This window comes from Bombus pyrosoma, linkage group LG8 (assembly GCF_014825855.1).
Source record: "Bombus pyrosoma isolate SC7728 linkage group LG8, ASM1482585v1, whole genome shotgun sequence".
In the NCBI taxonomy this organism is placed as follows: domain Eukaryota; kingdom Metazoa; phylum Arthropoda; class Insecta; order Hymenoptera; family Apidae; genus Bombus; species Bombus pyrosoma.
This window is the reverse complement of record NC_057777.1, coordinates 3,051,976-3,068,212: the sequence shown is the minus strand read 5'-3', so window position 1 is coordinate 3,068,212 and position 16,237 is coordinate 3,051,976. Positions and strand designations below refer to the sequence as shown.

Genomic DNA, 16,237 nt, shown 5'->3' with positions numbered 1-16,237 from the left:
ATTATAATTTATAAAACTATGTGCAGGTGAGTTAATATACCTCAACTTGATTTGCATTTCTCAAAATTACACAGATCGTTCGAAAATTGTATAAATATTTCACTTCTAATCAAACTAGGTAATGCTGTGATCATTGAATTATATAAGTTTCCAGAAAATGATAAGTGACTCCAGAGATATTATTCAAACCAAGATTGGTGATATAATATTGGGAACATAGGTCAGAGATAAACGCTATCATGAATAGTTTTAGATAGCGATAGATATCAGCTACCTAAACAATGCTTTCTTCTCTAATATAAGGTTTAAAAATTACTAAATGGATTAATATATCATTTAAGGCAAGATTGGAAATATGCTATTGGGATATTCGTCAGAGACAAATGTTATCACAAATAGATAATCAACATTCTTTAAGCGTGCGTATGATGACTATATACATACATATAGGAGCGTCCAACATCAACTTTACTTTTGAATAAGTCTAACAAAAGATAAATTGAATTATTCTTTTTTAAAATATCAATAAATAGCTCAACTATAACTCAAACATACCCTAGACTAATAAATAATGCAGAACTACGTCAAACGTAGCGTGTACTTTGTTGTAAGGATACGTGCACGTACTTCCATTCATAGCCATGAAAAGCACTTCCTTCAGAAACGCAGGGAGTGTATTTTCCCATAGGGGAAAACTCATTTTCCCAAGAATACAAAAACAACCTTGAATAGTCACGATTAATGCAACAGCTCATATTAATTCTTACGATATTTTTAAATTCTATTCATTGCCATAAGTTCGTTATATCGATAAAATGGATAAGCAATTGACTAGATCTATTAACAGCTCATTAGCACAGTTATTAATTTGTGCATCTATGAAGAGGCGATTCATCGGTTTCCCGCAAAACTGCTTTAACTCCGTATTAAACTATCGATTTATCAATCACGGTATTTATTGCTACATAGTTAACCTAATAATTATAAATTATCCCGCGAGCGAAAATTCCGCGCAATATGATTCCCTTTACTGAGTTTTGACGGTCACATTGGAAATAGAAAGTAACGCGCATCTCTGTCGGTAATTTATCATAATTCATAGAACACATTAATAGGAACATAACTATTTCTTTGCATCTTAATTTAAGACATATGAACTTAAAATGTAATAAAGCATTAAAATACGTGCGTTTCTTCTTCCTTAAAACTTATCAAATTGTTTGCCAGACCTCCTTGCATAATCAAATTAATGTTATTAATAAAGTTTTACAAATGACAAATTAATAGGCTCTCTTGTAGTAACAAGTTTGATAATAAAGCAAATGAAATAAACAAATATCAATATCTAATTATCCTATTTGATGTAAAATTGTAAAATTTCGAAAAAGAAGTCTATAACCCACAATTTACAACTTTCCAACGTACTAATATTATTAATTGATAAATTATTGTGCAAAAGGGCCTCGATAGTTAAATTACGTTTAGTATAGACTTGTAATGATTTGTAAGGAGCTTTCTCTTGAAACTTTGTGGAGAAAAGTTTGTGGGCCGGGTTGGAAATTGGAGAGGGCGCGGTGATGGTGTTTCTCCCTGGCTAAGCACAAAAATAAAAAGTATATAGAACAAATGGGCGGCTAAACTCGCCGTAGCATGGCATAATGATAACACGCTCGAATAATAAGGATAGCCAACAGAGGAGACAGGGTTGGATACGCACGCGTGGGCCTGCGTTTGGGGCCCGTCTTCCGCTTCCACTCCGATGAACGTTCTGGCTTTAACTCTGGCTCAGTTCCACTACGTGCTTCCAGCATTGTACTCCAACGTCCTAGATACACTCGATTTTACGTCCAGCGGGCTGTTTTCTTTTCTTCCTTCTCAACCATCGCTGCTTCCTGTACGTAATACGTCTATTCTCCTCAAATTATAATACTTAACAACTAATACCTAGCTTCAATAACATTTGGAAAAAAATTGCGTGTTGTGAAAGTTTAATCGTGTCTAGCGAAGAACTTTGTTATTTGAAGTTGTTGGTTCAAAATTTTGATGGTGGTTTATACAGTAATCCCTATTTAAAAAAAAAAACAGAACATATTAAAATAATGATATACAAATCTAAAATATGAAAAAAGATTATATCGAGAGTAAAATCCTCAAGTTTATAAAACTTACTTACGATGATATACAGCTGATTGTTATTGTTGAGCATGGGATGCAATGGAATTCAATTTTCCGCTACAAATGATAACGAAAGTGATCAAATTATTATAACGTATCAAAGTTTTAATTGGATGAAACATGACTTTGTTTGATCGAGACTATTGTATCTAGGGAAGATCAAAGAAGATTGATTTACTTGAATAAGTTTTGAATTGGTACTTATATTATTGTGTTTTGTGGTAATAAAAAAACAGTGTAAAAAATTTAAATTTCATAAGGGATGTGAAAATGTTTTGGTCAACTACCGATGATGGCGCTGCAGGATCTTCGCTGTCACGGAGTTTCCTTCGAATTTCACAACAGCTCACTTCGTCTTATGTTCTTCGACAGAGAGAATCTCGATGTTGATTGTAGACTATTGGATTAACTACGAACATCAACGCCATCTCTGAAACTATAATTTCAAATCTATTTGTTAATTTAAATTAAATGTGACAAGGTTTTAACTTTTTGCAAGCGTCGAATATTTGTGTTTTAAATTCCATCGAACTGAAGCGTACAGTGTTTGTAGTGAAACTATTTTACTAAAGAAAGGGAAAGATATCTTAATTTTTTGTTATAAATAATTTTTTTTTAATTCAATATGTACAGCTAATTGTGAATACGGAAGAAATAACAAAGTGATGTGATTTTACGAACTTTCGAAACAGCTCTGTCATTGTGATTCATTTGCTAGAACTATCAATAATCGATCTAATAATCGATTATTTCGAAATAACATCGACTACATCAACGAACTAAAAACTGTAGTTATTTTGTGATACAATTAACAACGAACTTATGTCCACGAAATAAAACAATACAAGTGAACAATTAAAAGAACAATTAATAATTCATCTGAAATTAAAATTGCTAATAGGAACAAAACTAAAGCGTTGTTGATAATAAACATCCAAATAATCAATGCAACTTTATAAAATGAAGTACACTCTATAAAAAATACACAAGTAAAATAAATAATTTTAATAAACATAATAAATACACAAGAAGTATCTGAACGAAGAAGGATTTTCAAGAAATATTCATTTAATTACAAATTAAATTACTACCTTCCAAGATGAAATTCACTTATCTTCAAAGCATCACTGTGATCATATTTCTGATAGTTGTTCGAATTACTGGCGAGCAAAGATTCGCGGAAACTCCAGCCCTATATCAAGAAGTCTCCTCCGGTGAAGATGTACAATTAAGGTGCAGGGTACAGGACAAACGGGGTCAATGTATATGGCAGAAGGACCGGAAACCAGTGGGTATGCATCCGGATAAGTACGAATGGGCCAGCGGACGCGGTAGCGATTGCACCCTTCTTATCAGGAGAGCCTCCCTCGACTTCGATGACGGCTACTGGGAGTGTCAAGTCACTTCTGGTGACTTCACGCGACAGGACGCCTTAACTTCTTTACCATCTCGTCTTTTAGTTAGGGGTAAGATTTGGTTGAAGAATTTTTAACAATTTTTCTATATAAATTCGTGGGGTTTGATAGTTTGATTAATCGCCGCTAGAGGGATAATACTTGATTCTTATTCTCGCAAATTTTTAATGATTGAATTTTCTATACAGGGTACCTTAAATAAACCTATTACAAGCTATTTTCTCAGAGATTAATGAAGTTTGAAGCGAGTTTTAGGGGGTAAAAAAGAGAGGTTGGAATTGTATTTCAATGGAGAATCTCCCCTAAATTGTATTTCAATGGAAGGTGATATCAATCTCTTTATTATTTGGATAGGTTTTACTAAAACTGAATAAAACTGAATAACGTTTACCATTTTTCATTACGTATAGTTATATCAATTGTACTTTCTAGTAATTTCTGCGGGATAACTTCTTTTGTACGGTTCATAAGCTTCATTATATTTTATAATAATTCTTATTTTGTTTTCTTGGATTTTATTATTTACTGTAGTTTTTTATTATTACTTTCTGTATTTAATTTACTTTTTAAAACTTTTTTTAACCTTCTGTATCTATTTCATATATATTTCTAGATACAGTTTACGCTTTGTTTAAATAAAACATTCCATAAATTGGAGTCTGTATTGAGTTGAATATACTGTTTTTGTTTGTTTGTTTTTATTATAACTTTCCATTTATCTTTTTTTGTCTATTTCTTGTGTGAAGCACTATTTGTTATTTAAGAAAATTGATCTCTAAAATCTCACTGAACATTCTTTTTTTTCTATATTAACTGAACTCTAATCCCACATAAATAGCGGCACGTTTTACGCTTCCAAAAACCTTCCACTTCACTCTACCGCCATCATCATCTAAATTTCCATGACCTGCACCAGACCAAGAATTTTTTCATCCACTCGAGAGCCGATCTTCGATACAAGCCTGCATCTGTACCATATCACCATCTTAAGATATCTAGAAAAAAGATATGGAAACAGGTCGCCCAGTTTCTCTAACGAAAATTCATCTCTAAGAAAACACTTAAAAATCTTGAAATTTATCAACCCAGTAATCCAATTTCCACTGAAACACGGTCAGGATTACCGCTTTAGATGGATTGCATATTAATGTACATATGTAATATGTTTAAATTAAGAAATCAACAGAGGCTACTTAACGATCTGCACACAACGTTCCACGAAACGTTAAATCGTTAAATAAGTGTGTACACTTAGTTTTAACGGAACGTTGGGTTTTTACGTCACCCTGACAGGTATCGCTTTCCACAAGCGTGAATGATCCTCGACGAATCGTACAAGTGGCTAATCAGATTCTAACGCTTCCTCAATGGAACGATGCAGATTTGGCGGTGCAATTTAAAATTCGCTAAACGCGGGCAACGGTGTGATGCAACGTGAACCAGTCGTTCCGTTCTACTTTCCTCTTAGCAGCTTGGATTTTTGCAACAACCGCTTTAACGAAAATTTTCTGTAGAATAGAATAACTCGACGTGCATAAGATATTTTGATAATCATAGTATAGTCGACAAGGGGGTGAATCTAGATGAAAGAATAAATATATAATAAATGTACAATAAATTGTTTTCATATGAGGTTCTCGAGAGAGTCGACTTTACAAATTTGCCTAGTATATGTGAACTTGGCTAATTACTGTTTGGGTATGAATAAACAATCAGCAGGAGGCAAAATAAGTCGAAAGTGTAGAATAAAATCTTTCCGTTTAAGGGTTGGTTTTCAAGAAAGTAATGTTTGGAGTATGTTCAAATTTTCTTTGGAAATTTCACTTTCTCGCACAACTGTAGAATATTTAGTAGATAACATAAATTTCTATTCAAATTCTATTTCTTTAGTTATATTAATAAAACTATAAATTTGCATAAACATGTATAGTGTACTTATTGCGAGTCATAAAGAATATTCTTTTATTTGATATTAATGTGCTAGGGAAAGTAAAATGAAAGTAGATAATTTGGTTTAATTGCAATTATGAATAAAAATAAAAAAATTGAAAGTTTCTCTCTTATTTCCGCTATTATTAAATGTCAATGTATTTCAGTAAAACCCCGCAAACCACGGTTGGAATATGGAGGGACGATTTTAAACTCTGCCCTAACTCTAAGGGAAGGCCAAGAAGTTACCATTTCCTGCGTATCAAGATATGGAAACCCACCGGCGCTTATCAAATGGTGAGTTCAGTTAATTACTCCACTATAAGGGTGAACCTAGCCCAAACATGCATAATTGTTAGTAGAGTATACATGTTTCCTACATTCGCATTTTATATCTCTTATTTCATTTGACAAATCTTATATTCTTTATCCCATATCTAATATAGGTACATAATCCTGTCTTTCTGCAAACAACATTTTGCTATCCCACAAGATGAGATTCGTCTGCCACAAATTTTCCTTGAAGAATCCATCATTATATATTACAGTAAAAAGATTCTTGTGAAATCACTAAAAAAAAGTCGCCTTTTAATTACTAAGTAAAATTACTAAAATTAATAATTTGATTAAAAAATGATGCAAGACTGTATTCTTTTCAATTCACTTCTGGTTCTCTGGCTACATTCATTCCAATTGTACACAGCAACAAAACACTTGTGCAACGGTACTGGCTATATTCCTATCGTTTTTGCAACGACTTTCGTTCGAAGGTATGCTAACTGTAGGCGAAATTATGTTGTTACTTTTTAAATCTAAATAAAATGTCAAGCACAAATCTAATAACAGAAATCAATACTTCATAAAAAGCAAAAATGAGGTCATTCCGCGTCAAATTGGTCAGTTTTTTTGTCAGTTTCACGAACCTTACTTAAAATGAAATATAATTTATGTCATCACTCTGCTGATTTCGAATTTTGTAAAGAAATACACTTAAGAATTTTCATCTCAAAAATTATTTGTCGAACCGAATTGCTTCTTTTTTAATTTCAATGTAAAAATTCCGACATATTCAAATCAATTTTTTTTACATTGAAATATTAATTTTATAATATCGAAAATTATAAACAATATCTTAGTTCATAAATTTCTTCTTGAAAATCAGGGGTCTGAAACTTAAAAAGAAATGCGACCACGTTCCTGGAAGTTTCAGCTATAAAACAAATTCCTTTTTAATATGGTATTATCTAATGTAATTCTATCTTATTTATTGGGAATACTCCAATTGGCATTGACAAAAAGAATTTCCTAAAAAGTTTCCTCGTTTATACAACTAGACACTGACGTATACTTTGTATTTGCAGATTCTCTGGTTTCATGAAAACAGTGTTTCGCTAAGAGATAAAAAGTGCGGTTCACAAAGGCTATAGACGAAGCAAGAACCCATAACGCGGTGTTTACGCAGCGGAGAGGTTTGCTAGCAGCTTCTTTTTTCATGTCACGGTCTAGTGATCAGCTAGCCACACCTCATCTAAATTCTTATAACATAAAACTCACTTCTGTACCGATCATCATGTTCGCATGAGCGGCGTTACAATTTCCACGATCGCCTGGCAGCCGTAAATGCACGTGTTACGCGATGTAAACACATCCGCGGAACGTTTTAATCTGGTCTTCAAACGATATATAATCCTAATTACGAATTTAAGTCGCTACTTTCATTTTGTGCCTTTGGTATAGTCGTTGAAGTTATAAATGAGATTAATATGTATTGTTCAATTTAGTCCACATTTGATCGATTTACGATTTAATTTACTAGGTTGTCCCAAAAGTTTCTTTTGTTTCATAAGGAAATAATAGATACACAACGATTTTTTGTTATATATTATTTTACTGAATTATGTATGATCCGTTTTGTTCTATTGGAACAATGGACCATACATAATAATATTTGTAATTTACATTGGCGGACAAAAGAGAGATTATAAAAAGTTTTTTAAATATAGCATATTTTTAGATTTTTGTTTCAGATTTTTTAAGATCTTTTTGGTCATTTATAATGAAAGAATTCGTAACAAACAATGAATAAATATACTATATACTATAGAATTAGATGACTGTCGATAATATGGTAAAAATATTTAGTACAAAAGTAAGATACTAAAATTTATAGTGTATCAATTTTAAACTTTCTTCCATCCGTAACTGCATATTACTTCTGGTACACTGAATTTTATAGCACGATTATTTCCTGCGTGAAATTAGAAATCTGTTGACTCTTTCAAATTGAGAAACAGATTAATTAATTGCATTTAGGTATTTGAGAAGTTTATTCTTTTTTTATCTATAAAAATAAATAGGATATTTTGTGGCCGAAAATGTCATCGCTATAGATCGTTAATCGCTTAGTTAGAAAGCGCAAACGATTTGAGTTAGACGAGGAAGTGGTACGAGTGGGGGACAAGTTTCACTGGTAATTGTCCGTGAATCGGATTCGATCCGTTTCATTTTTCACGGAATTCTATCTCTCAAACGATTAACATTTATTTCAAGAATTGAAAAGAATGATTTCTCTCTTCTCTGGAAATCATTTCATAAAATAAAAAACAAGTAAAAAGGATTCTGCTTCTAAGCTAGCGGCAAATTAAATTACTAATAAATTATACTAAAATAGAACATTCCCTGTACAGATTTTTTTGTTTAAGTAGAAAGATTTAAGTAAAAAAATTAAGTAGAAGATTTCTATCACATTTCAAGATGTAATACTTCACGGGATAATAATATGAAAAAATATATAAAAATATCTAAAATAAAAAGTATTGTAATATTTAATAGATAAAACAAATCTCTATTTAGGTTTCGCTTCCTCCACTCGTTTAATCATTTAATCATTTTGGTAAAAATATGAATTTGCATATACATCCGCAGTATGAATAGTAAATTTTCACTCAAATCAATTCATAGTCTGCGCATTTCACTATTCTACGTATTTTTTATGTCTTCGGTATCATCAGTGCCTGTAAAAGAGCAACTCACAGGAAAGAGACTCGGAACAGTGAATTTCACTTACGTATACCGGTGTATTCTTTTCCCATTCGTTGGAAACGAATCGAATGTGGAACGAAGAGAGCCAGAACAGTTCCTAATTTCACACTTGGTCTTGCGTTCGTAGAAATGATGCCCGCCGTTGTAACGGGGCGAGGTAGCAGCTACTCTTTTTACAGCCTTTAATAGGCACGCTGTCTAAATAATTCGTCGTTTCTCATATTTTTTCCTTTTACTCTTTGTCTCTTCCTCTTTGCTCCATTTCGCTGAAGATGCAGCGGCAAGCGTAATTATGCAGATTGTAGCCATAGAAGCGGAGAAACTGGCCGCGGGCATAGTCTCCCCGTGAATCACTCTAGAAAGGGTATAAACCTTGAATATCGGTATTCGTGGGAAATTGCTAAACCGCTTTCCGGAAACTCGGGCGTAACGGCTGTTGCGATTAGGATGGAACAGTGACGACATTTTCTACCTGCAATTGTAGAAATTTTGTTAGAATATATCGAAATTTCTGCAGATAATTGAGTTCGAAAATTTTTAGCTGATTGGTAAGATTATAATTCATTTTTTTTTTTGTTTATGGTTGCGGAGGTTCTTTCAAGTATTTTGCATCGAAAAATAAGTATATTAAAGAATTAATTTGGAGTTATTCAGAAAAGTATTATTTGTTTGTTTAGCATTCAATTAGGAGATTGAGTCAATGAAATAGTTTTGATGTTACCCTTAGAGTTTCATACTAATAATTGATCATCATAGTAAAATATTGTAAATCTTTAATGATGAACTCTAATTAATGTTTGTTTGTAACACCAATTACTCTGTGATACATTTTCATTCATGCCAAATATAAAGTAGCTAAATCCGACGTAAGAACAAACTTCAAATATATTAAAAATATTTAAATAATAAGATATTAAACCTACCTATGGAGCCAACAATAAGCTGATAGATAGGTATTAAACATATAATTGAAACCAAGCATTAGCTTGATAATTAGCTTTAGTAAACAGCAAAAGGATTAAAAAACAAGCTAATGAACAATATTGGAGTTCTAGTTATACTGCGGTAGATATGCAGTATGAATACATCATTCATTCTCCATAAGTATATGAGAACATCCTTGACTTACTTTCAGTACATGTGAATCTTAGCAAATATAACAATTCACCCTATCTATTTTAGTATTAACATATATAAAACATAGGTGTATGTATACTATCGAAAAGTTTAAAATCACTACATACTTCACATAATTTAAGAAAAAAAGGTCGACTTAGAATTGAACTTCTGTTACCATAGGAAATCCTTTAGCCAAAAATTTATCAAGATGAGGAATAATATTCAATTAATAGTAAAATTAAATTTGACTATTTTCTAACATAAAAAGTAAACCTTGATTTACGTTAATTTTAATATTAATAAAAATGTAATGTTAAAATTGTCAGAAAATTGAGAAATATGTAGCTGCGTCTAAAAAAATGGTTTCAAACTTTTTACCCTTAGTGTATATTTATTATAAAAAAAATTTTTTAATATCAATTGTTTGTCCTTTACACAGGTACATAGGAGGGGATGAAGTAGAAGCATTAAGGGAGCAGACAAACGCGACAGAAGTGGATAGTCCGAAAACCTGGGCAGCCCACAGCCTCCTCCGTGTCCGTGGACAAAGGGAAAACCATGGTCTGCCGATTCGGTGCATCACGATGCATCCATCCAGCGTCGTTCCAACATCTGCGGAAACACGACTGGATGTGCATTGTATGTATATTCCACGTACTTTTGTACAACTGATATTAGACAAGTTTCTATCGATGCAGAATAGAAACAATCGTAGTATTTGCAATTCACGCTACACTTCACTTTTGAGCACTCCAGTGAATACACATCAGAACCCTATGGCAGACGATAATCTTTGCTTTCATAAAGTAGAAATCTAATATTAGATCTGAATTTCTAATGACTGGAGTTAGGTAGATGATTTGACCAGTTTCTATTTGTAAGAGTACCCTGTTTGGAAAGTAGCAATGTTTTGGAGAGATTAGATAAAGATATTTAAGATATTAGAAAAATGGTCATTTGTGTAACTTATGAGTTGGGATTTTTCCTTCTTTATATAAAATTGTCGAGAAACGATCATTTAGAGGTTTCAGATTTTCTGTATAGCACATATCTTCGAAGATAAATGCGTTGAAACTTCTTTTAAAATTGGGATATGTTTCTTAGGATTGGAATTACATCTCAAATTTCTTACGATTCTAATTCTTTTTATAGGAAAGACTAAAAATAATTCTTTGAATAATCCATCTACTAAATCTTCAACTTTTATCTAAAAGCCTTTAAAAATTGATTATATTAATTGTGCTCCATTAAAAGAAAAACAATGTTCAACCATTACTAAATTATATGTATATCAAATTTTAGACTCCCCAGATGTAAGAATAGAAACGAAGCCCCGACTCCTGGTGGCGGCACTGGAGGATTCGGCCAGCTTTATGAGCCTGAAATGCTTCGCGGATGGCAATCCCAGCGGAACGATCAAGTGGTTCAAGGATTCAACTCCCATCGCGGTAACAAGCAACGTGGTGGCGTTGATGCTAAACAGAACGCAGCAGAACGGCACGATGACCGGCTCCGAGTTGAGATTCGAGCCGGTCAAGAGAAACGATGCCGGTCTCTATTCTTGCAAGGCGGTCAACGTTATCGGTGAAAGCACCGCGGCTAACTATAGACTGGACGTACAATGTTAGTCGGACTTTTACCAAGATACCTATTTCTTTTTCCTTCTTTTTCTTTTACGAACAACAACCATCGTGATCAACAACGAGAACACGACAATTTGGCTACTTTCCTCGCCTAACTATGCTGCACTTTTGTTCTAAGCGCTTTTCAGACAGAGGAACAGTTGGATAGAATAATGGCAGTTGTGTGCTCATTGACATGAACGTCCATTTGTCATTTATTAGCGGTAGCGTTACGGCTTGCTTTAAATAATAGTTATTGGGTTTCTCCCTGTGATGTATCGTGGCTTCTTTTCTAGACCACTGTAGTCTCCTTTCATTCAGAATAATTATTTCTTTAATCCTTCCAACACTAGTGCGACGATATTATCTGTTGTTAGATATTTTTCTGATACCATTGAGACCTATAATATACAATGTCATGACAAATGAAAGTACATTTTCTATCTAAAAAAAATTATGAGTGATCTACCCTTTTTGCGAATTTGAGGAATCTTATTATATTACTGTAATTATTCTTGATTGATAGTGATCACCATCAATTACCTTCAAATCTTATTTAAGTCTTCTATTTTTAGATGGTCCCAGATTAAAATCAGAAGATCCTACTTACAACGACACCACGCAAAAATTCGAAGAAACGACTCTGCTTGGTACAAGCTTGGAACCCTTCGAGTGTATAGATTTTGAAGCAAATCCTCCACCTCAATATCGATGGGTGCATCTTCGTGGTGGCGTGACGGAGACCATTGAGAATCCGCTGCAGACCAAAGACGGTGGAAAACGTTTACATTTGAAGAACGTGATGTGGTCCGACGAAGGGGAATATCGATGCGTGGCATTCAATGTGATCAACGGAGTGCGGAGAGAAATGCCCAGCGAGGCTCGTTACGTGCTGCACGTAACCGGACCGCCTGAGATACAGGCGAGGCCGTCTTCCGGTGGAAAGGGCATTTACGAGTCACTAGGATGGGCCGGAGAACCGGAACACACTTTGAAGTCTCGCTTTTGTTCGAGACCTCCACCTAGACTCGTTGCTTGGCAATGGGGAAGCTCGCATATCAGAGCTGGCAAGTATCAAAATATGTTTGTTAATGGTAGAGCTTTCTAAAAGAAAAGGTTTATAGCTGCAGCATATGTTTTTTAGTCAAATAGACAATTTCTTCTTTTTCTAGGCGAGAGTATTCATCCAAAATACGAAGCATTATCGTTAGAGCATATCAAGGAAAACGATATGCCAACTAATTGCTACTGGGCGAAGCTAATGATCAAAGATCTCCAAATAGAGGATGCTAGAATATACACCCTCTTAGTAGAAAGCGAAAAGGGTAGAGATTCCACTAATATCAAACTAACTATTCGTGACCCAACGGAGATGAGAGTAATTGCAGCAGCAGCTGCAGTAGGGCTATTGTTTCTTCTTCTTCTAATATCCATTACTGTATATTTAGTGTTAAGGTTGAAGAATAGAAGATATCGTCGAGAAGAAGATGGTAGCATTGCTGCAGATGCATTATATAGCAATACACCTACAGCAGATAGACAGAAGAATGTGAACTCATCTCAAAATAAAGCGTATGTGAGAAAGACGAACACGGAGGGTGGATTGGCTGTTACGTATGATTATGACCAGATCACGAAGCAGGTGCGCGCCATGAGCCCAGAAGCACTGAAAGTCAGGCGAGCACCAGCTGTTCTTCAACCACCAACCATTGTATAACTGTTGATATGCTCATTGCCATGACGATCGTCGATAACTGACGGTGAACTGTTCTATTGTGACTTACCTATTATTGACCATATTGTGTAGATCCGTCTTCACTAAAAACAAGTCATATTTTGTATTACTTGTGATTGAAAATTGAAATAGTAGAATTCATAGACCCTCTATAGTAATTCTACAGAATCTCCACTTATCTTTTTCTTAAAGATGAAGTTTATATAAAATTTGGCAATATTATTGGTATATTGCCACAAATAAAATTTAATAGATGTGATAATTTCATTACAAATGATATTAAGTACTGTGAGTACTTGACTGATTGATTTGGAGGAATTTTCTATTTTATTAATTGAAAATTGAATTATTTGTTGTTGCTACTATTGTTATATTTTAAACTGATTTTAAACTTTATTAATGTAATTTTGTAGTAAGTAGATACTAGATTTGTAATATTGTTTATGCAACATAAATGCATTTTTATATCAATGTACTGGAATTATATTTTTAGTATTCGCGTGACTGATCTCGTTGTTGAACATCGTTTCCCTTGTTACATACTCAGAGTCTTACATCGATACTTATTTTTGCGACGATATGTTTGTGTAAAAGAAAATGCCAAATAATAAATATATGTACATATTAGATAATTACGTACAGAAAATGCTACTTAGTGCTATAGGAAATACTTAGCTAATGTTAATAGTACTGTATATGATGAATCTTGCACTATAAAGTAACATTGTGTTCAGTGCAATAATGCAGCATTGCATCACATTAACTTAGTATAAAGTATTGTTAATTCCAAAGCGTACCATTAAAAGATATTACAGTAAATTTTATAGAAATAGATTTTAGGATTTTAAATATATTATCTATTAATTTAAATTTCTCCTTTATTTATTTAATATCTTTTAAACTTTCGATCATTGACATCTTGGCGCAAAATAAGATGTCCTATGTAACTATGAAATAGCATTGACGAACCTACATAATACATAATCAATCTTTATGTAGCATTAAATACATTTTACACATTGTAATATTTCATTATAAAAAAGAAAAGATATTTATAATCGGTAATCTTCGAGAACGCATAATTTTTCCGTTTTTCTAAAAAAAATATGATATGTATACATATCTCTGGTATTTTAATTACATTATAAATTCATTGGTCCCGAACAGGCGTTTCCAAATATATAAGTATTTGCAATGCATATATTACTGACATCTATAAAACTTAAACCTTACATTATTCGCGCAACTGCATATTCCTTTTCCATACACTTTAACTTTCCTCTTAAAGTCAGGTACACTTTAAATAAATTCAGTAACATTCATTGCGTGTAAGGTGTAATTCTAACATATTTCTTTTCTTTGTAGCTTTACGGTGCATCTAAAGAAATCAACAAAACAATTGAACGATCGTAATAACTATAATAAATTTCCATAAAGTTCATATGGTGCATAGTAGATTTTTCAAAAATGGAGGATTGATCTTTATATAACAATGATTCTTTAAAAATTATTTGTCCAACAGTCACTTTTCTTTCTCTTTTTAATATTTTTTTTTAAATCCCTGACATATCAGACATATTTGCACATTTCAACGCAAGTAAAAAAGAAAAATAATAGAAAAATGCAAGTTCTCCATATATGTATATTTCATACATTCTATATTGACTTTAACATTTGAGTTGAACATGCCACAGAACTTCTTAGAAGTTATCCTTGTAATATATACTTCTTTAATATCAGGGATTCATTCAGATATATTCCTCTCAAAATTAGGTCAAATTGTAACTTCATATACCATTAGAGTCAAATATTCTCTTCAATCGTGTTCTGGTTTCTATATAGCTTTCTTTTTATACATGATCAACTCAATGTATTATTAAATAACGTGAACGATAAAGTTTAATTTGTATTGTACACAAAAATATATATAATTTACAGGAATCCTCTCATGTATCATGCTACAAAAATAGCACGCACACGTGTCTTTTCTGACTCGAAGAAGCTTAATCTCGGTTTTGTTCCATGAAAACTTGTACGCTCGTAACAGACATGTTCTGTATGCGTAAATATTGTCATCAATAGGATTACGATTGAGGTTTCTTGCGTCTGCCAAATAGATTACTTAAAACAGAGCTTCGTTTGTAATCGCGGTCCTTGCGATTATTACCCACGCTATGTTCACTTTCTGATCCACTTTCGCTAGTTCTTCTACTTTCTACGTTCGTGAGGGGTTGAGAATTTTGTGGAACTGCTGGAGGAGGCACATACGATGGCGGCAGAGAAACTGGTCTACCTGTGAAGGTTGAGTTATTCTGTTGCACACCCTATAACAGATAAAAATATGTTTTAAAATCTGAATTTGGTATCTTAAATCTTTCTTTATTCCTAACTTTATCTCCTTTTCTTTTTTTATTCCCATAGTCCTATCAACTGAATAAAGAAGATAAATGAACAGTAATGGACCAATAGCTGCTTTGTAAGGATCTAATTAATTTTAATTGGTAAACACGTTTGAGTTTTGTATAAGATACTTCATGAATGTTCTTATCAAGAAGCCAATAATTTAGTTATAAAAGAATTTATAATACTGGTTTCATGTTTGCTTTTCAATCTATTTAAATATATAATTACCTCTCTGGATCTTGCGATTCCATAAGAAACATTTCCATAAGCTGTAATAGAAAATAATATTTATTATTTTTTCTGTTAAGATGACTCTGTTAATATTATGCAATTATTAACGCAGAAAACTTTTATCTTAAATAGATATTATTAGGAAGACAATTTAGGATAGATAAAAACACACAAAATTGGAAGGTTGAACAAAACATGCAAGAATGATACGCTGACAAACAATTAACAACGACTAACCAGGATCATGAGGAACACTCCACTGAGCTATTCTGGTTGGTGGAGGGGCACTTGATGGCAAGGGAGGTGCTAATTCTACAAAATAACGACATACAATGAAAACAAGGGATCTCCTACACATACGTAAATGTAATCATGAGGGTTTCCTAAGTACCTTGTGAAGTATTAAGATCCGCGCTACTTTGTCTATGCCAGGTTGTAGTCGATGAATACTGACTGGAACCGTTATGATTCAAGGTTGCGCTACGTTGTTGATAAAAACTGGATCTTCCTTGTTCTATGTCTGCAAAACCACAAGAATATCATATTCCAATTACTATTTCATATTC

General features: G+C 33.0%; 2 protein-coding genes across 4 annotated transcripts in view; one reads left to right on the top strand and one right to left on the bottom strand.

Moving 5' to 3' along the window:
- Positions 1-3,130: 3,130 nt before the first annotated feature.
- On the top strand, positions 3,131-13,762 carry LOC122570043 (hemicentin-2-like). Its single transcript, XM_043731867.1, has 6 exons — positions 3,131-3,641; positions 5,687-5,816; positions 10,120-10,319; positions 10,983-11,303; positions 11,878-12,369; positions 12,475-13,762. Exons 1-6 carry the CDS (start codon positions 3,275-3,277, stop codon positions 13,017-13,019), a joined length of 2,055 nt encoding a protein of 684 aa, XP_043587802.1. The 5' UTR covers positions 3,131-3,274; the 3' UTR covers positions 13,020-13,762.
- A 135-nt stretch (positions 13,763-13,897) lies between these two features.
- Positions 13,898-16,237, bottom strand: part of LOC122570039 (spectrin beta chain, non-erythrocytic 5) — a 57,653-nt gene continuing 55,313 nt past the window's right edge. For 2 of the 3 annotated variants that reach the window (XM_043731852.1, XM_043731849.1), the window contains exons 18-21: positions 16,063-16,191; positions 15,909-15,983; positions 15,669-15,709; positions 13,898-15,361 (exon numbers count right to left, since the gene is read on the bottom strand). In XM_043731852.1, coding sequence (XP_043587787.1) covers positions 15,122-15,361; positions 15,669-15,709; positions 15,909-15,983; positions 16,063-16,191 — 485 coding nt within the window. In that variant the 3' untranslated portion in view covers positions 13,898-15,121. The remainder of the gene's footprint in view (positions 15,362-15,668; positions 15,710-15,908; positions 15,984-16,062; positions 16,192-16,237) is intronic. The other variant, XM_043731851.1, reaches the window with a different exon arrangement.